The sequence below is a fragment of the Cheilinus undulatus genome, linkage group 7 (genome assembly GCF_018320785.1).
Source record: "Cheilinus undulatus linkage group 7, ASM1832078v1, whole genome shotgun sequence".
Lineage (NCBI taxonomy): Eukaryota > Metazoa > Chordata > Actinopteri > Labriformes > Labridae > Cheilinus > Cheilinus undulatus.
In genome coordinates, this window is record NC_054871.1 from 16954968 (window position 1) to 16980997 (window position 26030).

Sequence of the window (26030 nt, forward strand, 5' to 3'; positions counted from 1 at the left end):
TGTAAAAGAGTAGTATGATTAAAATAATATCTGTATGTAGTATCAATGGGGAACTCTAGACATGCATTTTTAGGTGTCTGTCAGTTACAACTTCCTGTTTTCCTCATTTGGTGGTCATTATTTAATTCATTCAGCAAGGTCAAGTCTGATCTTGCTCATCAGTGTTGGAGCACAGATCAGATTTAGCCCAGATGACATCATGTGCAGAGTTAGTTAATCCCAGGAAGAGGACTCTGTGTGGATGAAGCGACCCATCGGCCCCACACAAACTCTATCACAGGTTAACATGCACAAACCATCACGTAATCAGGGATGACATAACCATATATTTGCTTCAAGTGTTTCACTCCAAGAGGGATCCTTGATATGGCATGTAGCCTCTCATCTTGCAGCCATCACACTGCTGTTGTAGCTACAGGATTTGATCCTACTGGGGCTGTATTAACTCAGCATTATTACCAGCAAATCTGCAAGCTTTTTAGTGTCAAGCTGCCACATTATACCTCAGTTACCACAACTTATTTTCCCATAAGGTCAGTAAGTGAGCCATGCTTAGGAATTATGGGAAGCTGATAACAAAAAATACAATGTGTTATGAAAGGATTTATTCATGACAACTTTTTGTGAAAAGGCGAATAGACACAGAGTTCGAGTTTTTTAAGGCACATTAAAAGCAGAAGACATCTCATCATAAGGTACATCTCAAGGGACAGCATTGTGGTAGGTTGCATTAGTGCATAGATTGTCTTGTAGGCATTAGTGGCAACAGTGTTGTGGGTCTGATAAAGGTTAATTCAAGTGCCTTTACTGAGTTGGTAAGAACAGTTTATCATGAAACATCCTTGATGAATTCGAAAGTTTTAGAGAGCTGGAATTCAACTATTCTGCCTTTATGCACTGATTCAGGGAGCAGGGACATTTTTTTCCAGATACATTGAACAAAGATGCTCATTCAGCAGCACACATAAGGCAGTAGGGTGGAACAGCTGAGGTGGAGAGGTTACTGTAGCAGCAGGTCAGACGGAGAAGGGCCCTTCTGGCCTGTGGGTCAGCTGCCCCGGACACAGGCCAGCACACCTGGCAAAAAGCTGCTCCTTGCATGACAACACGCGAGCTAACCAAAACTTTCTCTGCGGAAAATATGCAACAGGCACGCTCATCAGAAGCAGTTTCTGTGAGACTTTATCCTCATTGACACGCAAAGAGGATAAGATAAGTAATAACAGAGGTGCTAAAAAGAATATATGTTGAGCAAAAAACCCCAGCACATTTTCTTTTAAGAAAAAACCTCCAGTCAGGGGAACAGGGCAGCTCCCAGAGTGGATCAGATATTATCTAGTATGGGCAGAAGCTGAGAAAAATCCTTGTCATATGCAAAGATGTTACATCAGACATTTGCAGCTTGGCCCTCGTCATTTACACAGCCATAGCTTATCCCATCTGCTGGGAGTAGAGATGACTCTTAAGTACGTAAAGCTGCCATAAGCCCCTGTTTCCTATTGTAAGCTGTTTTAAAGGGTCCTGTGGTTGGGTGCCATCTGTTTTCACTCATTATTTATATATTTTTTTATTTTCTTTTCCTCTCATCCCTGGCATGGCCCTGACTTTGTGCAAGATGTGCTCGCTGTCCGTGCTCATGTGGGAGGTGGATGACGATACAGCAGTTCCCAGATCTGCCTCCCAGACTGGTCACGTGTCGTCCTCCTACAGGCCTCCACTCCTCTGTACTGCCTCCTGTCTTTCATTCTCGGTTTTATAGCCCCCGGCATACACATTTATTCTTACTTCCGTGGTGCCCTTACTTGCTCGTTGGTATCAGGTTGCAAAAGGATGCTGAACTTTATTTTCCCCTCAGATAAAAGAAAGACATGTATGTAAGAGAACCCCAGGCTTTTCAGGGGATGTGTTGTTATGAACTGTCTGTGTAGAAATCACATAAAAACAGAGGGAAGCATTCATAACTACTCAAAGAAGATGTGATTCTGCTTCAATTCAGAGCCATGCAATCAATTTTAGATATTCAGTGTAGTGCACTCATTTAACATTGGTGGTTACATTTCACTGAAAGTTGGGATGAAGTTTTGTTTTGAGAGACTCATTGTGGCTGCTCCTGTCCTGCTTTGATCACTCTAAGCAGTTTATATTATATGATTAAAAAGAGGTGTACTAGATTCTGAATGTTTAAGAAGGAATCTAACAGTGGACTTGCGGGATTTTATCTACCAGCAAAGCCTGTATCAGATGATGCTTCCACTACTCAGGTGATGGGTTAATAGGCGATATCCTTTTTTCTGTATAGGGGATTAAATGAAGATCGTTTATGGGAAAAGGAAATACATAGTAAGTAAATAATGCTGGACAGTCTGCTCTAGCCTGACATGCCAGATAGACTGTTTCACATATCCATTGCAAGGGATATTTTTCATACCCATTCGGACGACATGCAGGTTTACAAAAATTGTAACAGGCACACATGAGGGATTTCAAAATGAAATACTGTCTTACAGATGACAATGTAGATCAGCGTTTTGCCTATCTGTTGATATGACTGGATCGTTGTTCAACCAGTTACAGCATCATTACACCTCCACACGTGCTAGCATTGGGCCATTTGAAAACAATTGAATGACGGTGTTTCTCTGAGGTTAATGTTGGGAGCTGGCTCTTATTTGGGAGCTGCTTTCCTTTTCATTCTTGTTATTGTTTTATTTAATACACAACATGAAAAGTGGTTCAATCTTTCTTCTAAGGATTGACTGATATTGGTTTTGCAGGGCCAGTACTGATTATTAATAGCTCATGAGACCATTAAGTGATATTTGAAACATATGTGTTTATCATGACTCCCAGTAAAAGTAAAAATCCCATGATCAAAAATATGAAGAAAAATAAACAATTTAGCCCTAGCTCTATCAGCATAAGAAACAGCACAGATCAGCACAGTGGAAACAAGAAAACAGTAGCTGATGCCATACGCTTACTGTGTCAGTGGCACCCAGGATCAAGTATTGATTGGCTAATACTCATGTGATATCTAGCCACTCAGATAGAGAGTAAAAATAAGGCCAGAAAACACACTTCGCAGTGGAACCAAAGTTGCCCATTTTTTGATTAATTAACTTTACAGATTATCTGTAAAATAAAAAGCCGATACAGTAATTGGCTGAATGCCAATTATTGGTCTCAATAATTGGTCAGGCTGATGAGCAATTTATCCTGGCTTTTCTCCAAACCACGTTGGCACAGGCAAACCACAGTAGCTAACATTTATGACTTATGCCAAACATGATGTGAAATAGTGTTATTCTGGCTTTTTTACTCTGTAGTTTCACAGTTGAGTAGTTATTGAGTAGTAATTACAAGGAATAATGTAAGTGATATTTATGTGCACATATCAATTAAAGGTTTTTATAAAGCTGAAATAGAACCCAGTTAAGAGCCATTTAAGATCTGATTGATTAGTTGAGCCAGATGACTTGGAGCACTTAAATTCCCACCTCTAGTTTAGATGCTGACTTGAATGAATACTTCATTTAAATGGTGATTTAAAGTGTAAATAAAAAGAAAACCATGTTTCTTACTTTCGCTAGTCCTTGCTTTTGATACAGGTACATCTTTTCAGCCATTAGTTGAAACCACTGTTGATTAAATCCGGTCTCTATGAGGGGGGATATTTTGTCTCACATTGAAGCCTGGTCACTTTTTAACCATCTCTGCTGAACCATCTTTTGAGGAACCTTGAAGTAAAACCAAAGAGCACATCCCTTTGGACTCAGAGGGGTCATGATAGGAGGATGGAAAGTCCCTTGTTGTGTCGAACAGAGCTCATACCTTTGTGTGTGCACTCCTACGTGCTGCCAGGGCACTAGAGGAGAAAAAGCTCCTGATTTGATAAAATGCCTAATGGAGTGAATGTGGGAGCTTAACAGCTTTCAGTTTATATAATTTAAAATAGAAGTGCTTTGGAATTTGATGCACACGGGAAATGACTTTTAAGATTAAATCTCAGATCTTTTACCATTTAACAGGATGTTAATCTGAATACATTATTGTTCCTGATGTTAAATTTGTCACAAGTGGAGGTTGTTTAATTCACTGACTCCTTGTGTTTGTCATAACTATTGTCCCTCTTTTCACTCTAAGCCACAAACTATCCTCAATTAAATTTGACTAATTTATGATGCCAGTCAATCTTTTTTCTATCTGCTGGTAAAGGAAAGGCATATCAGAGGTTTTTATCAAATGGCCTAAGGGGATAATGCATCATTGCACTCATATGAAGCCAGTATTAGTTGTCAGGTAGAAGAGGGCTACATACCACTATTGTGGTCAAAAGCTTTAGCAGAGGCTGTGGTGCAGCTATTGAAGATTAAAGAAAGGAATTAAGTTGTGTGTGTGTTTGCTCGATCCTCCTCACATTTGTCTATAACGCTCTTGTCATCATGAGGGCAAGGTTAATCAGATTACATTTTAGGTTGTAAAGCTGGAGCTAGCGATATAATGAACAATATGTCTTAGTGGGTCGATTATCAGCCATGTCATCACAAAAGCCTGCTGTTCACCAGCTGGAACTGCTCTTTATCCTCTCACATCCCACAAGTCTGGCCGCAGACCTAATTTAAGTTCTATTAGGCATTTAAGTAAGAGCAGCATTGTACTGCAGTTATTTACGATAACTGCAGAAGGAGGTTATCATAACATTGTATGCAGAGTTGTCACTCAGTATCTTCTTGATTTAAAGTTATTTTTAGACAGTCAGTGGTATTTAAATTAGTCTCTTTGTCTCTTATATAAAAGCCATGCAAGTATTGATGTTTTAGATTTACTTGAATGTTTTTTTTTTATTTTAAAACACAATGGTTTATTTCTCCTCTGAGAATAAGTCCTCACCACAGGTTTATATACAACCAACAAGCCACTGTAGAGAATATTGATGTGAAATGTTGACTGATTTGTGAGCTTTGTAATATTTACACTCTCTTGTTCTCTTTCAGGAACCTATAAAGTCCAGGGCGCCACAGCTCCATTTGGAATATAGATTTTACAAACAGTTGGGAAATTCAGGTAAGACATAATTTTTTATTTTTATTTTTATTTTTATTTTTATTTTTTTTTTTTCATTTTTAGTGGGGGGCTTTTTATGCTTTCATACAGATAGGTAGGTGGTCAGAGTCAGAAACTGGGGAGGACAAAATGTGAAATGACATTTAGGAAAGAAGCCTGCCATAAGGACATCAGATTCTGCACAGACATAACCCCATAACCAGTGATGCAAGCCTTAGATTTGACTTGTGCTGGATAAGAATACCTAGGGCACTTTCACACTAGGGGCCTGGTCCTGGATCAGATTATGTTTGAGCCATAAATCTGGTTAGTTTTGGTCAGTGTGAATGCAAACAAGCCATGCTTGGGCACTGTGGCAGAGTTTGGAGCAATTGTACCTGATGTGAAAGCACCCTTATAAACACTCATGTGCATCCAAAAGGGCTGTTAAAGCTGGTACACAGATGCAACATGTTTGTCAAAGATGCCCTGTACCAAAGCACTTCCATTATAACAAAGTAAATCTTAACTCCACATACCACAGCTATGCAGCAATTGATCTGATTAAAAATACATAGAAGAGTAGAAAAACAATTGTGTAATGCAACTTTACTTAAAAAAATCATTAACTATACCAAAAGAAATCCCTAGAAGCAGAGCACAACTGTAGGTGTTTTAACATTTAATACAGATAATCAAAACATAGCTCAATTTTTTTTTTAATAATCAGCGTAATTAATTCAGTAGATATGTCCTATGCTTTAAAACTCTTGGATTTTCAAAAACATAAATCACTTAGAAACATTGAGATGGCAACTATCAGAAAATCAGCTACATGAATCACCACATGAATTTTATTTTGACGTAGAATCTGATGAAGGACAGCTTGCAGCATCCTCAGTTGGTCTCAGTCTGCATTTTACAGGAATTGGTTTCAGAGTAGATAATCAGGAATAATAAAAGAGAAATTGATTACCTTTAAGTGAACAACTGAAAAATTTAGAGCACCAGTGGGGGTAAATGTTGACACTGATATAGTGTCTGTTAGATATGGTGATTTATGAATCTAAATAGAACTTTGTAGCTGTATGAAAGTTGATTGCATATTGCACTGACAGCTATATACTGTATGAAAATAAATGTGACCCTACCATTCTGTCCTTGACTGGAAAATTGGACTTGGGCTTAGGCTTGATTAAGCCTTATATGCTGGAGTTTTGCTGCAGCTATTGTTCAAAATGTTTTTTTAAGTTGTATTAGTGGAAATAAGATTTGCATTCCTTTGTAATCATTTAATTAGCAGATTAGCAGTTTAGGAAAAGACCACTTTTTGTTTGTGAAAACTGCCTGCATAGTTTGAATAGAAAGTAAAAAAGCAGAGGAGATGATGCATTTTCCAGTCCACCTCTAATATCCTGGACATGTAACACCAGGAGATTTGAACAAATACAACACAAACAGCATTTTTATGCTACTCGAGGCAAAGTTTCACAGTTTGTTAGTTTCTGTCTGCATCCTTGGGAGGTACTGGGTGTTGTTACAGCCTGTTTTGTTTTTTTCTAATCCCACCTCTGTGGTAGCCAGAGACTTTCCTCTCCTACAGCACTGTTTGGAGCATGTTAATGTGTAATGATACATCGCAGGGGAGCGGCGCTTTGATCTGCTCTGGCTGGTCAGCTGGTTACAGAGGGTGAGAGAGAGGGCAGAGGATGGACCAGGACTTGTTTCATGGCTCAGTCTGGTTGTTTTTGTAAAGGCTCATCTTTTAGATTGGTTTAGGTCTGTGTGTATTTTTTGATTTGGTTTCCTCGTGACATGGTTTTTAGATTCAGGAACCAGAGGTAAACACATCACCAAAACTCTGTCAAACTGACAAGAACAAAGCTTTGCAAAAAACTGTTACTTTCTGCAGTGCATCTGCCCTTAACTCCTCACCCCATCGCTTCATTTTTAACATTCACACTGACCAAATCCTTTCAGATTTTGTAATTGTGGCAACCTGAAGTCCCAAATGACATTTAGTATGAAAGAGGCTCACTAGGTGCTGGAAGAGGAAGTAAATTCCCTGAAATTCCTCTAGAGCCGCAGAATTAGAAAGCAATGACTGCAGAATGAATGGACTTGTGTGTGAGACATGAAGGGTTTTCAAACAGGGGAGACTGCCCATTGCTCAGTGTAGCATGGACAACAACAAAGAGCTCGTCGTCAGAGCCAACCAGCCATGAGAAGTTGCTGTCAGAATCTGAGTTTCTAGGCTGAAAAGACATGAAGTCTGGTGACAGCCAATAGATTCTTATTTATGACCCTTTGGGGGAGAAACCCTGTTGGTTATCTGCGTTATTGCTGGGTCAGCGCCTTTACTTTAGTGTGAAGTGCCACTACAGAGCTGCAGCCTTGGCGCCTCTAAATATATATTTTTTAAACACTGAAGAAAACATATGTGGTGTGTTCACTGCCTCTGCAGAGGAATAACTCGAGCTCATTGACAATTCTGAATGGGGATACAAATCTGGCTCTGACAAGGAACCTTCCACATTTTTCAAAACTTTAAAATCAGTAATGTTAGAGGTTTTCGATAACACTAGCAATCTATGTGGTTCCTGTAACGTAATATAATTAGGTTGGTTGCAGGCAAGACTCCCCTATCGTAATCAATACCTAAGGATGTCCCTAGTTGAATAATGCTACATCAGATCTAATGTTTGCAGTGTTAAAACTGCCAACTTTTGATCCTCTGAAAGTTTACATTCACATTTCTGTGCTGAATATTGTCACTCATTGCTTGGTTTATGTGAAAATATAACCTGACAGCCTCCAGGCAACAATATTCCCATTTTAAAGGTCAAAATAATGCTATTACGTAGTAGAGATCGGCCCATCCACTCTTGTTCAGCTCTGATTGGTTCAGCTCCAATACATGTGTACTGATACCTGATATGAAAGCTGATATTTTTTCATATCATAATAAAAAGTCCTGTAGGTTTTGGTGGTATTATGTGTAATGTTACACAAAGTATTGGTAAACTTGAAACAGCATTCCTTCTTCAAAGAGCAAAAGAGATTTAAATGCATAAAACTTAATGTCATTCCCAATAAATTTGTCCAGACTTTGTGCTGATTTCACATAGAAACAGGTCGCAGCAACAGATTACTATGATGATTACTGGACCCAGACTGAGTTGTTGTCTGTCATAAAGCACACTGCTACACTCGCAGCAGTTGTGTAGCCTCGTGTCTGCATGTGTTGCATTCACAGCCCAGTGAAAACATCAGAATTTTGATCAGTGAGGTGGATGGCATCTGGCCTATCTCTACTACGTAGCTTTACGTTAGTCCAGTGAAATGCTATTGATGCTTTCAGGTCACTGTCATCGTCTGGTTATAGAGCACTTTGGCAGCGAGGCATCAGTCATTAAGCATAGCTACAGTGACTATGAGTGGCAGGTGGCTGCATTTCTGTATAGACTGACCAGTTGACCGGGACTCTGGGCCTGAACTGATTTAAAAAAACAACAACAAATAATCAATTCAACTGACCTGAAATTCTAGTGTCAACTACAAAGAGTTCTGAATTTCACTGTTTAGCCGGCAAATTGTGCTCATCCTTAGTGTTACTGTTTAAAATTTAATTATCGTTAAGAGTGTATTTGATTACCACACTATGAAAATATCCCTGTAAATACTGTCCAGACAGGCACAACTTCCATGAGTAAGCACATCTGCATTGTGCATCAAGTAAATTGAAATGGTCTATTACATGCTTGTTTTTCCACCAAGAAACAAAAATCAATAGTGGTTTCAATAGACTACAAGAAGGATCTAGTCGCATCAGTAAGAATAAGCAGTCTCCATCCCCATGCACAATGTTGTCTACTACTTTGATTATTGCTTAAACATCCAGCAGCTGTTTTCAGATATAGAGATAGTTGAGATTTGCAAAGTTTTGAACTCAAGCACACAAAAAGCTAACTTTGTGAGTTACTGCTTTTTTCTTTTTAAAGTAAAAGCCTTGAAGGAAGCATTCTCTGTATGGTTATTATGTGCCAAGTACCAACAAGTACATACACTAAATTGCCAAAAGTATTCGCTTACCTGCCTTGACTCGCATATGAACTTAAGTGACATCGCATTCTTAATCCATAGGGTTTAATATGACATCGGTCTACCCTTTGCAGCTTTAACAGCTTCAACTCTTCTTGGAAGGCTTTCCACAAGGTTTAGGAGTGTGTTTATGGGAATTTTTGACCATTCTTCCAGAAGCGTATTTGTGAGGTCACACACTGGTGTTGGATGAGAAGGTCTGGCTCTCAGTCTCTGCTCTAATTCATCCCAAAGGTGTTCTATCAGGTTGAGGTCAGGACTCTGTGCAGGCCAGTCAAGTTCATCCACACCAAACTCTCTCATCCATGTCGTTATGGACCTTGCTTTGCGCACTGGTGCACAGTCATGTTGGAACAGGTAGGGACCATCCCCAAACTGTTCCCACAGAGTTGGAAGCATGAAATTGTCCAAAATCTCTTGGTATGCTGAAGCATTCAGAGTTTCTTTCACTGGAACTAAGGGGCCAAGCCCAGCTCCTGAAAAACATCCCCAAACCATAATCCCTCCTCCACTAAACTTTACACTTGGCACAATGCAGTCAGACAAATACCGTTCTCCTGGCAACTGCCAAACCCAGACTCGTCCATGAGATTGCCAGATGGAGAAGCGCTATTCATCACTCCAGAGAATGCATCTCCTCTGCTCTATAGTCCAGTGGCGGCGTGCTTTACACCACTGCATTCAACACTTTGCATTGCACTTGGTGATGTATGGCTTGGATGCAGCTGCTTGGCCACGGAAACCCATTCCATGAAGCTCTCTATGCACTGTTCTTGAGCTAATCTGAAGGCCATGTGAAGTTTAGAGGTCTGTAGCCATTGATTCTGCAGAAAGTTGGCGACCTCTGCACATGATGCTCCTCAGCATCCGCTGACCCCACTCCGTCATTTTACATGGCCTACCGCTTTGTGGCTGAGTTGCTGTCGTTCCCAATCGCTTCCACTTTGTTATAACACCACTGACAGTTGACTGTGGAATATTTAGGAGGAAATTTCACAACTGGACTTGTTGCTCCTGAGAGCAACCCATTCTTTCACAAATGTTTGTAGAAACAGTCTGCATGCCTGGGTGCTTGATTTTATACACCTGTGGCCATGCAAGTGATTGGAACACCTGATTTCAATTATTTGGATGGGTGAGTGAATACTTTTGGCATTATAGTGTATATATAATTTATTGTGGTTCACTGTGACATCTAAACTTAATAGATTTAAAAACTCAAGTTTTAAAGTTTGACAATAAGATCAGTGTCAGAGTATTGAAGCAACTCTCCAACATCTAGCAAGCGTGTGTGTGCTTTGGTCTAATTTAGTGACACGTGCCAGCTTCATGGCTTCTTGTGCCAGTGCAGAAACCCTCCACTGTTGATAAGGAGGTGGGGCATTAGGGCAGTCCTTGACTATTTATAGCTGGCCCTCCTCAAGCAGCCAGGCCACTGTGGTGGAGTCATTTTGGACAGCTTCTCCATACCGAAGTATCCTCTGGTACCCTTGATTGATGGCTGCAGATTGCAGGGAACTCTCCAACATTCTCTGCTAATAATGTGCGACCTCCTTTTTATGTGTTTGTGCCTTTTACTGTCATTGGGATCCGTGAACTGATCTATTACTATACAAGTCCATAAACTGCAGTAATGTCATGTTCTATGTTGTTTTCCCTTGTTATTACTGAAGATTCCTCTTTTATGTAGGTCTGACTTTAGTTATCTTCTCTGGTACAGTGAACACATCATCATCATAATGTCTTACACAGAGCCACTGGTGGTTTACAGCGCTTATCTGTAATTTTTCAGCAGGTCAAAGCTTATACATCCAAGGCCTTGTTTGAGATCATGTTGCACTAAAATAAAAAAGTTATCCCTACAATAGCTTTTTTAACAGAGTTGTATGCTGCTCTTTTCTGATCATATTTAATTCACTGGGCTACATCCATGAATTCCTAGAAGAGTGATTCCACAGAGGTGTAGAGCATGCTGTCTTGTTGAAACCAATTAATTTTTGTTGGCACAGCTGATGGCTTTGTTTTAACATGATCAGAAAATGCTCAGCAGATGGTGTGACGTGGTACATTATTGTCGAAGTATGACTAGTGGAAAATGTGTGAATGCAAGGACTTAGTTAATGATAAATGTCAAAACTCACCTCCCACTATGTTTCAGCCTTGTACTACTCATACACATCACTGAAGATGGGTCAACTGATAGTGTTGCCAAGACTCTACTTGGTCCAAAAAAAACCCCAAAGAGATAATAGTTGGTAATTGTTTAATGCCGCTTTTAAGTTACACATTGTACACTGGCAGAGCAAGGCAAGCTTTGAGTCATTGGAGCCATGACATTAGCACCCAGCTAACATAGTAGTCCTGTCTCCAACTGATGACTTGCTGCTCCATGATGATGTGACAGAAGGGTTCACTTGACCATCTAGCATGGGAGGACTCAAGGCAATAGATTAAATCTACTTATGGTGTCAACTCTGCTAAATGGGCACATGTGACCCTGATTGTCCTGGGCAACACAAGATCCTCAAATATGTCGCAGCGTTGGACTAGTCTGCGCTTAACACCCAGGAGGAGCTTATCTGTATGCTGTTAATTCTGAACACACGTTCTAAACACATCCCAGCTGTTAGGAATCTGGCTTCACAATAATTTACTGTAGTACTGGTATCACGGTTAGTTTTCGTAACCATTGAAGGTGTACTAATTTTTAAATAAAGCAGTTCTGAGAATCTGCTGGGGATCACAAAGCAGGTGATGTAATAGTCATCTCCAGAGCATGTAGCTCCTTTATTATGAATGTCTTCATCATGGAGAGTGTAGATATCTGTTAAGTGTTACTGATGAGAATCAGCACGAATGGGACTGTTCACTAAGCCCATCAGGGCTTGGGATGAAATGATTGACAGTTAGACAGGGACTCATGGTCATATTTTTCTATACCAATCATGGAGCTGCAAATAAACAGCAAGAAAATGCAAATAATTCATAGGCAATTTTGATGCACTTTTTCGGGGAGCTATATGATTTCCCAAATAGACTATGGCAAAAGTCTGTGGTGTATTTGCAGTATTCAGTAAACTGAGATACATTAACGCAGAAGATAAAATGAATCTTTTACCTGTTATGCACAGCAGGAGGTCTTTGCCTTTTTATTTCATCATGATCAGTACTTGGTCCCTCTTTTCAGCCAAGTTGGCAAGGAGGAGGCACTGACTTTTCATTCATTCTGTAAACTAAATAATGTTAATAATAGTAAGAGTGTGATCAAGACTCACTGCAATAGGAGCCCACATGTTTGTATAATTGGACTGGGCAGAGGAGTAATTTCAGGGAGCTGATTGACCCGGAGCAGTAATTAGCCCTATGTCTGAGGTAAGATGAGGCTGTGTTGTTAGTTGTATCATTGGAGTAAAGTCCTGTTTGGTTGCAAACAGCTCCAGCCGTGAGGTGTTAGGGAGAGGAGGACATTTTTGCTCCTCTGTCTGCATCAAACCTGTTCTACCACAGGTGACAAAAAGCATTTTAATTGGTCAGATGTTTGCTTGCTAGCAGTGAAACTTTGACCATGGTGAAAAAAAAAATAATAGCCACAATTACGCACTGTGAAATTACATTGAAAGGTGCTGGAGTTCATTGACCTTTATCCATACCACTTGGATAATCTGTATGTGAGCAAAGCGGTTATACCGCATTTTAACAGCAGTTTAAAGATTGTTGCAAGGCAGAGTGGCCATCCCTGCCTCTCAAGTACAATCTTATTCTACGGGTAACACTGAACGCAAGTACATTTGACTCACTGTGGATCATGGCGTAAACCTCTGCTCCACTTGGTGATGACTGACAACAACTCACTCAAGACTGGTCTTTCAACCAGTGTAGTCCATAAAAACGAAGAATAACTTTGCCACTATATAGCTGGTTTTGCAGAAAATAGATGAAGAGAGAAAACAGCCTCAGCTCTACTTAAACGGTCGTATCCTGTCTTGATTAAATTCTTGGGGAGTTACAGACAAGAAAAACTTAGTCTATCTGGTAGGATTAATTATTAACTTCATAAAAAAGTGTTAATGCTTTCTCCCCCCTACTCATGTTCAGAGCTTTAATGTCTTGTGGGATTGTTGTGATTATGAGCTCTGCTGCATTCATAGCTTCAGGCCTAGCCTGTGCATGCCCAAACACTGATCACGTTTCAGTCGAGTGAGAGCATCACCAGAGCAGTGGGCCTTAATGGAAGTCACTTCTTCTCCTTCTCTTCTTCTTTCTCATCTCTCAGTGCACTCCACTCAATATACAATCTCAAATCTTTCATATACACTTCCTTTCTTTATACTTCTCTGTACATCTCTCCTCTAAACCTCTCCTCTTTGGAAAGGTTTAACTCTGACATTTCCCTGTTGAGAAACATTGTCTTCAGCTGCCATGATGCAGCTCTCACTGCGTCGCCTGGGAAGGCCTGCCAGCATATACAATAGGTTGGATTGTCTCAAATTGTCAAGACAGTGAGGGTCAGAGCAGCTCTGACATTGGCCTGCAGTGAAAGACAGAACATGTTGCATACAGCTGAACAGACTTTGACTTAATATGATTATATAAAATAGTGGGAACTAGAGATATTTTGTCAGAAGTGATTCACTTTGCCTATTCACTCGACTTTAACTTATTTAGATTAAACAGCCGACTGAAATATTAATCATTGAGACAGAGCAGAGGGATATCAGGCTGTATTTCAAAGTAAGACAAAATATTTAATTACTCATTTGCTTTAAACGCAACAGTTTGTTACCCGACAGCATTAGTTACAGTTTAGTAATGCTTCAAAGCACCAAGGTACAAATGCTCTATATTTTTCGATACTATATTTACAAGGACTCACTGACTCACACTCAGTTATTCTTCTGAGCTGTAGAATTGAAAAGTACTGAAGCTTTACGTCTTGAGTTTCATTTTTAACCAAAAGCTGTTAAAACACAAAGAGAAAGCACCATCTAGATAACACAAATACATGGGTAACATTTGGCATATTTGTTGATTTGTGCCTTAGTTTGTTGCTTGCAATTTTTGTTCGAACAAACAAGAAATTACCCCAATATTTGGTACCTAAGACTTTTTCTTGCAATGTGGTATCACATAGGGGTTTAAATGTTTGATTTTTTTTCTAGAATTGTGTCAAACCTTTAAATCTTGTGTTATGACACTTGTATACGGAGATATAAATTACAAGTTAAACAGCATCATTAAAATTCTGACTGAACTGTCGACTATATAGAGCTCCTGAAAGTGGTCCAAGTTTCATTAGCCTTTTAAATATCTGATCAGTAGAGGAGCAGCGAAACAAGCTAAGTTGCCACATCTCTGAGGTTTATATGGTTTGCAAACTTAGCATGGTGTAATTATTATTATAGTATCCTGGAAGTAAATGTTAGGTTTTGCCTTTAACTGCTGAAGAGAATCAAATCAGTCTGTTGGATGCTAATTAACATGCCTTCTTCATACTGTTGCATTTGTAGTCGTCCCCTTTTTTAGAGAAAAACCCCTGATCTGGAGTGTATTCTTGCTGTTGATTGGACACTATAGTTAACTTATTGAAATCTTAACACACATCTTGCAAAATCTGGAATTGTGCCATTTTTTCCATTTTTGGGTTGTGTTTTTACAGCAGCTGCAAGCACCAACTCCTTGCTCCAGCAGCAGCAGATGATAATACACTGTGTGCTCTCCTCTTGTGATGACTGTGCTTTGAATGCCCTCTAGATTTGGGCCAAGCTTTGATGAGTCAGCCTCCAAGTGATCTCTTGTCACTGCCTCATCTGTCATTGGCATTATAACTAGAGAAACCTAAAGAACAGACAGGTGTGTATGTGCATGTATGAGAGCATGTGTGTCGGTTTGCATCTGTAATTGTGCACTGCAACTTGTTGCCTTGTCGACTAGTGCTGCACAATTATTCTAATCGCAGTTGTGATTGGGATGTGAGGCTGGAAAATTACATAGCTGCACAAAAGGCTGTAATTTTTTATGTATTAAGTAGTACTCAAAAGGTTTACAAAACACCTGCAAAAAGGTCTTTAAGTTTGAGGTAGTGCCACTGCATTTGCACTTTGTAGAAGTACCTTTGTTTTCAAGAAGAACGGACTTCAGTTTCTGGTAAGCTTTGATTTTTTTTTTTTTTAGAGCAGTACTTAAAAACTTCAGATTTTGATTTTTTAAAGCTGCTTAGGACTTTTCTGTTTTACTTTGGAAATACACACTTTAAAACTATAATTTTTCTAATCCTTTTGCCCTGATAACCAAGCAGGTAGACTCATGATATCATTTCTGTATATCATCATTGCAAATCCCAATATTGTCAAGTATAATCATATTTGCACACTAATATTACCAAATCGTGCAGCACTATTGTGGGCAAAAACTAGATCAAGGGGTAATTGTAGTTTTAACCTTCAGAGCTAGCAGCAGGCGCTATCCCTGCCCCATTTTTAATCTGTATGTCTACCCACCATCTCCATCAGTCCATGTCACTGTCTTCTTTAAGCTAACTCAAATCAGAGCTACTGGGCTTGTTGTAGCTTTCAGGAAGATGGCTGATATGTAGAGAGGAGTCAGTGGGTGCCCTTTGGCACCACAGAGTGGTTCAAAGGTTGATGTCTAGCTGCCTGGTCAAAGAACACTGTTGGTTTTAATAACCAGAGAAGTGTTAGATTACAGCTTCTCTGATAGGACAAAAATGTCAATGGCTGTGTTTACATGGACTTGAGTATCCCAGTTTCTATCGGGTTTTGTGAATATCTCGGTTTCTCTTTGTGCATGTATATGTCTTCAGAAACCGGGATATTACAGTATCCCTGTTTTAAGAAACCCGGTTTTGCTACCTGGAGAACTCCAAAAGAAAACAGGACACTGTGCCATGTATACACAGTATTTTCTGGCGGCTGTAGACTACCTGTGCAGGCGCAATTTTTATTTAACTTAATTTAACTTCAAATATTGTAAATACTGCGCCTGTGTGACAGAGCTGATCCGGTCTGCCCGGAAAAAGTGACGCTTGGGCGGCTGTGTCTGCAGCGGATCAGTCTGTGAACTGACGGCAGTTTTGTGTCCAAACGCGCTCCTATTTAGATAAAACATGAACTGAACAGTTTAATTTTTCAGCTATGAATGAAACATGAGCGTAGTTTACTGTGTAGACAGAGAATGGCTGCTCACGCCATGAGTTAACGTGGAGCTATGTGTCTTTTATGTGTTGGCTATCTTCAGCTCTGTGAGCTGAAGATGGAAAGACGGCACTCAGTAAGCATCCTCCACACAGTTTGTCAACACTTCCCAGTCCTGAAATTTAGAGTCGATGACTCTTCCGGTGTACTTTTCAAAGTACAAGCGTAACCTTTTTCAAGGAATACTTTAAGCTGCCCCCGTTTTCACAGACTATTATTTTGAAGTCATTTCTGGGACAGTTATTTTGTGAAGTAAGTCAACTGCAAGTTGCTTTGCTCTTTTTTTGGTTTCTCTGCCGAACTTTCGTAGTGTTTAATAATAACAATTCTCCTAATATTTGCCTAATAGTGATAATAATTTGAAATATGAAGTTATATTATTAAGATTATCCATTTGAGATCTTTCTTTCACTCCTTGCCGTCCTCTCGATCTCTTTTTTTTCTGCACATGCTTTATTACCTGTAAGCACACATTCTGGGGTTGCACTCCCATCATGTCAACGTTGCCAGGACTGAAACCAGCCAATACCAATTTCAAATTGATGCATCTGCGCATCCCTAATATCCTGCTTTTATAGTGGAAGTCAGAGGAAAACTTGGAAATTTAAAGTCATAATCGCTTGGCTTTATGTATGGGGTGTGACTATCAGGCTGACCGAATATTGATGCTATTATTTGGCATTCGACCGATTATCGATATCAGTATTTTATTTTACCGATAGTTGGTAAAGTTAATTAAACAAAAGATGCTCCACTTTGGTTCCGCTGCAAAGTGTGTCTTCCCCTCTGGTTTTCATTCTCCACAGTCTTTGCAAATGTCCTTTATACAACACAATCTGATTGGCTAGATGCCACAAGTACTAGCCAATCAACACTTAAGCCTGGGTGCCACTGACATAGTAAGCGTTGCTTTGTGTCGTGCCTCAGGCTGATAGAGCTAAGGCTTCGTTTTTTTATTTTCCTTATTTTTTGTTATGCAATTTTACTTTTGTATTTTTTACATCATAATAAATGTGTATTGCTTTCAAATATCAGTTCTTGATCTCATGGACTATTAATAATTGGTATTTGTATCAGGCTTGAAAAAACGGTATCAGTCAACCCCTACTTATGTTTTGAACTGATACAGTCTTTTTTTAATGATTGATAACATCGGAACCCCCCCAGATCTCTTTAACCAAAAGCTATTGTAATCAAAAGAGGGAACAATATCTTAATTTCATCAAAACAAATGTTGCTTAACTGTTAACTGGTAGACCTTTTTCGATGACGAAATCTTGCATACCTTTTGAGGAATAAATTAATAGTTGGTGGGAAAAAAGGCCTAAACCAAATATTGATACTTTTACAGCACTGATTTAATCACTTTATAGTTACCTCTGTAAAAATAGCTTGTAATTTGGTACCACTTGTCCAAAGGGCAGACCTCATCAGTAACAGTGAGTTATGTTGCATGCAGCTTTTGCAAATATCCAGTCATGTTTGAGATTTCCAAGGCATAGGCTGAGAAAGCTTCTAATACCCAACATAACCTTTAATCTCCAAAGTTTTAAGAGTGAAGTCCCAGCAAAAATGTCACATAAACTAGTCTGTATTTGGCGTCAACGTATCAGTCCTTATTTTTGTTCTTGTAAGCTTTTGCAAGTCATTGGAGAGTGTTTGTGAAATATGATGCTGGTCTCTCACAAGCCTCTGCAGTTCATTTAGCTGGGACAAAGCTGTTAAGTCTTTTGCCAGCAGACATTGGGAAACAGCGGTTTTAGATCACTATGAGTCTGTTTGTTTTTGTTGGTTTTTAGTAAGTGGGGATTACTTGAAGAAGAAATTGGAATTTATCCTGATTGTTTTAAATTTATAAACTATGTTTTTCAGATATCTACAAATTGTAATGAAATTTGCTCCTTGTGTTGCTTTGTCTCTGTCAAATAGTGTTAACTCAGACAGGTTGTACACAGTGTGGGTTTGATCCATCAGCATTCTTTAGAGGTAAACACAGAATGGGTGTGGTGGTTTCTAGTAGCTAGAGCTATTTACAGTTGCTGCTAGTGAGCTTCACTCTTTGGCTGGTGTTTCTTTAAGACACATTTCCTTGTAATCCTCCTAGAGAGAGAGAAAGAAATGTAAGCCCTGCCTTTTTCTGACACACCTGTTGAAGGAAGTAAAGAATAATTCTTCAGTGACCCCCCCGACCACCCACATCTCTATTTTAAAAAAATCTAAATTGAAATACCAGTGAACTTGTTGAGGCAAAAAAGGAACTTATGCAACAAAAAGCTGAGAAACATTGACCACTGACCACATTGTCATGTCACAAAGTGTTCATGACCTCAACACCTTATTCATGTGTCCAGACAAGATTGAAGAAAAAATTATTTTTAAACTTGATTTGATACCTTATGGACAAAACATGTCACACAGAAGTGCATTGGTGGGGTTATAAACCTCGTCTTTCTATTAAGCCATTCTTGTGTCAAACGTAGATTGCGGGCCTGTCTTTCTCATACAAACGCTGTACAGAATGAATGGGCACAAATTCCCACAGTAACACTCCAAAATGTTGTGTAAAGCCTTCCAGGAAGATGTTGTTATAGCTGTTATAGCTGCAACAGGGGGAATAACTCCATATTAAAGTACATGTATTAGAATTCAATGTCATTGCAGTCCCTGTTGGTGTAATGGCCAGGCGGTCGAATACTTTTGCCCATATAGTGTAGGTCAATACAGAAATGCAGGCTATCAGCCCATACTGGCCTGATGATGTTGATTGATCTGTAGATATGTCAGATCCTATTAGCTGTGCTTCCAACCTAGAACAAATCCATTATGTCATTGACAAAAGGGTGAATTAAAGGGATCGTTAAAGAGATAAACATTACCTGTTGGACTGAGTGTTCATACTATGACCATGTCTGGATAAGTCTATTTTGATTGTGATTTTTTCTAACTTCCTGTGTTTTTGTGTAACTGTTCACAGAGGGAATCCCTCAGGTGTACTACTTTGGTCCTTGTGGGAAATACAACGCCATGGTGCTGGAGTTGCTCGGGCCCAGTCTAGAGGACCTGTTTGACCTCTGTGACCGCACCTTCTCCCTCAAGACCGTCCTCATGATAGCCATACAGCTGGTAAGGCCTGAGAATTTAGTTTTCATTTATTGAAGGATACATTGTGTAGCTTAAACTATTACTTCTATTGCTTGGTTATTCTTTGATTGTTAAAAATTTGACTTGTTAAACAAGTTATCAAAAATCATATTATCTGTTATTGGTGCTTCTAGATAACACGGATGGAGTACGTCCACACCAAGAGTCTGATATACAGAGATGTGAAGCCAGAAAACTTCCTGGTTGGGCGGCCAGGGAGCAAGAGGCAGCACACCATCCACATCATTGACTTTGGTCTGGCCAAAGAGTATATAGACCCTGAGACCAAAAAACACATCCCCTACCGGGAGCACAAGAGTCTGACTGGGACGGCACGCTACATGAGCATTAACACACACTTGGGAAAAGGTAAGAAAGTCTTAAACAGGCCAAGTGACTAAATGGTTAAAAATTGGATTTTGTTTGGTTGAAATGTTTACGAACAAATCAAATCATTGCTAAGAAACACAATTTAAGGGTGATTGTAAACACAATGATACAAGTACATCTCAAAAAATTAGGATATCATGAAAAAGTTCAGAATTTTTTGTCACTCTTTTTCTGAAAGTGAAACCCATATATTATATAGACTTCTTCATAGAGTGAAATATTTCAAGCCTTTATTTCTTGAAATGTTGATGATTATGGCTTACAGATAAGAAAACCCAAAAATCTGTGTCGCAAAAAAATAGAATATTACAAAGGATCAATTTAAAAAAGGATGTTTTAAACAGAAATGTCAGGCTTCTGAAAAGTATGTTCATTTCTATGCCTTCAATACTTGGTTGGGCCTCCTTTTGCATGAATTACTGCATCAATGCGATGTGGCATCGAGGCGATCACCCTGTGGCACTGCTCAGGTGTAATGGAAGCCCAGGTTGCTTTGATAGCAGCCTTCAGGTCATCTGCATTGTTGGGTCTGGTGTCTCTCATCTTCCTCTTGACAATACCCCATAGATTCTCTGTGGGGTTCAGGTCAGGCCGGTTTGCTGACCAATCAAGCACAGTAACACCTTGGTCTTTGACCCAGCTTTTGGTACCTTTGGCACTGTTGGCAGGTGCCCAGTCCTGCTGGAAAATGAAATCAGCATCTCCATGAAGCTTGTTAGCAGAAGGAAGCATGAAGTGCTCTAAAATGTCCTAGTAGATGGCTGCGTTGACTGTGGACTTCAGAAAACACAGTGGACCAACACCAGCAGATGCCTTGGCAGCCCAAACAAGTAACAAGTCTATATAATAAATGGGTTTCACGTTCAGAAAAGAGAGACAAATAATATTGAACCTTTTCATTATATTCTAATTTCTTGAGATGTACCTGTATGTTCACTCTTGAAAATCACTGTACTAGAAAATCAGCAGCGTATATTTAAACTTGTTGTTAGTCATTATCCATTCTTTGTAAGTATTGCAAACGAGTTCTCTGATGTATAGCCTCATTCCTGGGAAATTTGAAGCTTTTAATTCTCTCTGCTAGCTGTTTTGGTCAATAGTGTGCTGTGCAGAGTCGACAGTCTGCAAGTTCTAAGTCCAACCAATCACCTCAAGAACATGAATTCACTGATTACTCCCCCCTCTTCATTTTGGAGAGCTAATCAGCGGATGCAATAAGGAACAAAAATCTGCAAACTATTTGCTCTTGGTTGCACAGGATTGCCCCTCGCCTCCTTTGCTCCATTGCTTAATCATGGCCTCTCACACTGTACGTGGTTAATTATCACTCCTGGGTAATTGTGCTGTGTACTGAGCAGTTGCCTGTTAACCTCGCCAGCTGCTCACAGGATGAATTTCTTTCTCACAGGTAAACTAATTTTCCTCTCATTCTGTGTGTTCCAGAGCAAAGCAGAAGGGATGATTTGGAGGCGCTGGGTCACATGTTCATGTACTTCCTCCGAGGCAGCCTCCCCTGGCAGGGCCTAAAGGTACTGACATTGTTAGGCATTGATGCTCAGTGTTTAAGATTGCATCCTTTCACAGTAGTTACATTTCAGGGTGTCTGGACTAAGTTATCAAATGAGCAAAAATGGTTATTTACAGTACCAAAGTGCAATATTAAGAAACTGAAGCAAATAATGACTCTGGGTGAACAGTGGTTTAAATAACAAGAAAAAAACATGATTCACACAACAGAGGTTTGGAGGCAGAGGACAGGAACAGAGTGCTGCTGCTGCTCAGTAGTTAGAATACCATCAATTTTGTGCAGAGCCAGTCAGTTTGAAATCTGCTGCTGAGCGTGGACTAATCAGACGGGTGCACCCCCCCCTCCTGCCTGACCCATTCCACCAGTTACTCAGCCCTCTCCACCTGTGGGCAGACAACAAAGCACCATACAACAGACAGACCGCACTCTTTCATGTAAACCCACAAAAAAATAAACAATCAAAGATTTGCAAGTCAGACCAAGCCAACACAGACACAGACAACCTCCACACAATACAGAATAACAGAAAAATATGCAAAGGGCTGGGAAAAGATAAATAAATAAATAACAAACCTTGAAAGAGTATCCTCTTCATTACTCAAACGCAGAGCTGTCAAGACATATTCACTGTCTCATCCACTCTTCAGGTCTCTGTGTTTAAAAACTCCTGAAAATGCCTAAAAGTCATGAGTTATAACTTGATAAGTCATCTCCACAGTCAGTAGGCTTTGAATGAAAACATACCACCAGAATCTGAAAAGTAAACAAATGGAGCTATAAATTTATTTTTGTGCTTATAAATTTCATCAGTCCATGTTCTTCAGCTCCTCTGGGGCTGCATTGTATTGGTAGCAGGCTAATCAAATTAACCCAGACATCCCCGTTGTCAGTAACATTTTCCAGCTCCTCCTTGGGGAGTCACAGGTCTTCCCAGGCAGATTATCTAATCCTTCAAGCGAGTTTTGTGTCCACCCTGAGGTCTCCTCCCAAATGGACACATCCAGTAGGCCTCCACAGGGAGCTGGCCAGGATGCATCCTGATCAGATGCTCAGACCACCTCCACTCAACTGTGTCAATGCAAAGGAGCAGTGGATCTATTCAGTCTCCCTGGATGTCAGAGCTCCTCTCCTTTTTTTTAAAGGCTATGCTTAGACACCCTCCTGAATGATCTAATTTTGATCTACTAATATTATTTTTGCAAATGAATTTACATGAAAAAAATAGCATAAAAATCCCGAAAACAATAATTGGATTTGGATCTTAAAAGGTTTTATAAAACTGTGATTGTTTTTTGTTTGTAACTTTTTAAAATTTCTGGATTTTATGCCTTTGTTCAAGAGACAGGGCAGTGAAAGAACAGAAAATAAGGGAGAGAAAGAGGGAGCGAGAGAGACAGGCTATATGAGAACCACAGGTTGGTTTCAAACCTGCCCTCCTTCTTCAAGGACAACAGCCTCAAGGCCAATGGTGCCCGAGCTGTGGCATTTATTTGATGTAGGCTTGGTATTATATGTGGGGATTTTTCCATGATGAAGTTATACTTAGGTTAATTCTGCTGACTGTCAGCCAATCACAATCAAGAATTCTCATCAGTATAAGGTTGGACAATGTTTCCTGTTTTCTTGTTTGGTCACTTTTCTAACATGACCAGACTGTCTGGGTCCCTGTCAGGTCTATAAGTGCTTTTATTCCTAGCTTTATATTTCAGTTTTTCCAACTTGTATTATTCTGTTCACAGCATAGATTTTTTTGTCTTTTCCTTTCTCCTTCTTACAGGTTTATTTACAGATGTTTAACAGAATAGAATTTAAAAAAGCTACTCTTCACTTTGGCTCATAATGTAAAATAAATACATAAATTAAGCCCAGACAGGAATTAAAAGGGGCAGGGTTACCTAAGAATCACTTTGTTTGGTGTTTGTGAGACTTTTTTGACATTGAACAGCTTGAGCCTTAAGATTACAAAACCCACGCTTTTTGTTTCCAGTATACATTAACCAGAAAGAAATGCCTACAAAACATTGCAACCAACAAAGAAAAATATAGCAATTCATTGCATAACCAGTTCACGTGCATGAGGGAAAAAAAAAAACGACAGAAAGAAAAAATGTCCTTGCTCTGTTGCTACATAAACATACACATAACAAAAATCCTCTTCCACCTTTGCTTTGCATCCAAACTGTTTACTAAAACAGAGCTTGGAGCGAGGAGGACAGGTTATATCTGCACATGGCTGTTGGGTGTCGGTACAAAGGTGCACATACAGTAGAACCAGCTAGAAGACAGGACACCTCATCTTAACATTTGCTATGTGGGAGGCAGCTCGTGGTGGATGAATGTGAGGGCTGTATGAATGTGGAGGATGACGGGTGGCTCAGGCCAGTTCTCACCAACACACAACACAACAGTTGGCATCAAAACAATACAGGAGTACAGATATGGAACTATGGAGGGTAACAGTATATACAGTATAACAGTATGTATGGGGGATTATTGGTTAGGATAGATCAGCACATAAAGGATGGTCATTGTTTGGTTGCTTATACATTTAAATTTATGGGTTAATTGAAGAAGATGGGCTAAGCTTAAGGCCTGAACCACACTCGTGGTTTGGTGATCTTTTAAAAGTCTGAAGTGGCAGACGGAGCTGTAGCCCTAAGTGTAGTATTTATTCAATAATGACTTAAGCGCTCAGAGTGACTTAATGCAGGATTTGCATCTTTGACTTAATTATCCAGTTACACCTGTTCATTCACGCTAAAGTCACTCGCCTTTTCTGTCTCCCCTGCAGGCGGACACTTTGAAGGAGAGGTATCAGAAAATCGGTGACACCAAACGGGCCACACCCATTGAAGTGCTTTGTGAAAGCTTCCCTGGTCAGTAGAACAAATCTGTTTCCCTTTGTTCATTGAATTTCTGCTTCACTGAGTGACACTTTTAATCTAATCAAATCTTTTCTTTGGCTACAGAAGAGATGGCCACCTACCTGCGCTACGTGAGGAGGCTGGACTTCTTTGAGAAGCCTGATTATGACTACTTGAGGAAGCTCTTCACTGATCTGTTTGACAGGAACGGCTACGTCTTTGACTACGAATACGACTGGGTCGGCAAATCACTTGTGAGTGCCTTTTACTGAATCCACTAGACCCACTCCTTTAAAATCTTTTGATTGGACCATTTAGGGCTAAGCAGCAGTTCAAACATGCTAAATTTAAACTATGTTGGCTCTTTAAAAAGTCTAAAATTTCTTAACATTTCCATCATTATAAAGTTGTATTTTTTCAGCTTTTTATTTAAAGGCCTTTTAAAACAGGACAATGATAACAATGTGAATACAGTAGAAAATAAAGAACTAAACAGTAAACCCCGTTCTTACTCCGTTTCTCTCCCATTTCTTTTGGAAAAATATAGAGTAGACCATCTGCTTCAAAAGTTGCAACTGTTCAACAATGCTTAGATTTGTTCCAGCTCATTGCTCCCCTTTTTTGTCCTATATTAGTTGTAATAAGTTGAATTAGAAATGTTTAGCTCTGTGAAAAATAGGAAAACTTGATATTTTTATGGAGACTCAATATTAATCCACCCTGAGAGCACTTGGCAAGGAAAGGAAATACCTCTTTTTCACAGGCAGAAACCTTGAGCATAACCATACTGCTTGTGTTAAAAAGCCATGTGGTGGCGCTGTGTTGGATGTTCTGGCTCTTAAGTTCACACTGACTATTACAATAATCATAGTAAATACAAGACTGAAGTTATTGTTGTGGCATCTAGAATATGAGTTCACTGATATTAGTTTTCTAGGGCTGATAGGGCAACACAGTGGAAGCAGGAAACAGGAAGTGATGCTGTACACTTCTTGTGTCCATGCCACCCAGGCCTAAGTGTTGATTGGCTGGTAGTTGTGTGACATCAGGCCAGTCAGATAGTGTTGAGTGCAGAATATTAGGTGAGACCGTGGAGAGTGGAAACAAAACCAGAGGGGAAAATACTAATACACCTCGCAGTGAGGCCAGAGTAACACACCCTTGAATTAATTGATTTTTGGCCAAATATTTAAAAAATAAAATGCTGATACCAATTATTGGTTAAATACCAAATATCTGCATCAGTAACCAGCCAGGCTGATAATCAGTCTACCCCAACCTAGAAATCATCCTAACTGATTGTGTCTTTTACTATTATTTTTTTTTTACATCAGCCTTTCCCAAACCTAGTGCCATGGGTCATTTTTTTTTGTTTGTCATGGGTCAGGTTTTGGGATCACAAATTGACAGAGTAGTTGCCTAAAAATGGACTGAATGAATTTTCCTTACTAAAATAGAATTAGAGGGAAAGAGTGAGCAGTACTTGATTCTAGTGACACTCAAAATTGCGTTGTACATGATGTCACAGCGAAAATTTAAGCATAATTAACAATGTTGGCTTCACTAAAATGAATGAGAAAAGAAGCATCCACATGCTCTTGAACTGATGGTTTTGTGGTTTATGTCAACGCAGAAAAAAAATTAAGAATGCATTATTCACAGTAAGAGACATACGCCTCTTCAGGAGTAACTAAACACCAAACAAGTTAACTTCTTACTACTTCTTTCTGCTGCTTTGTGTTGTCAAGTTGC

General features: G+C 39.6%; 1 protein-coding gene across 5 annotated transcripts in view; it reads left to right on the forward strand.

The window, feature by feature from the left end:
- csnk1g2b (casein kinase 1, gamma 2b) overlaps window positions 1-26030 on the forward strand; it is a 49621-nt gene that overhangs the window by 14495 nt on the left and 9096 nt on the right. For 3 of the 5 annotated variants that reach the window (XM_041791505.1, XM_041791504.1, XM_041791507.1), the window contains exons 3-8: window positions 4995-5064; window positions 19330-19478; window positions 19631-19865; window positions 21330-21415; window positions 24206-24290; window positions 24384-24532. In XM_041791505.1, coding sequence (XP_041647439.1) covers window positions 4995-5064; window positions 19330-19478; window positions 19631-19865; window positions 21330-21415; window positions 24206-24290; window positions 24384-24532 — 774 coding nt within the window. The remainder of the gene's footprint in view (window positions 1-4994; window positions 5065-19329; window positions 19479-19630; window positions 19866-21329; window positions 21416-24205; window positions 24291-24383; window positions 24533-26030) is intronic. The other 2 variants (XM_041791506.1, XM_041791508.1) reach the window with 1 other exon arrangement.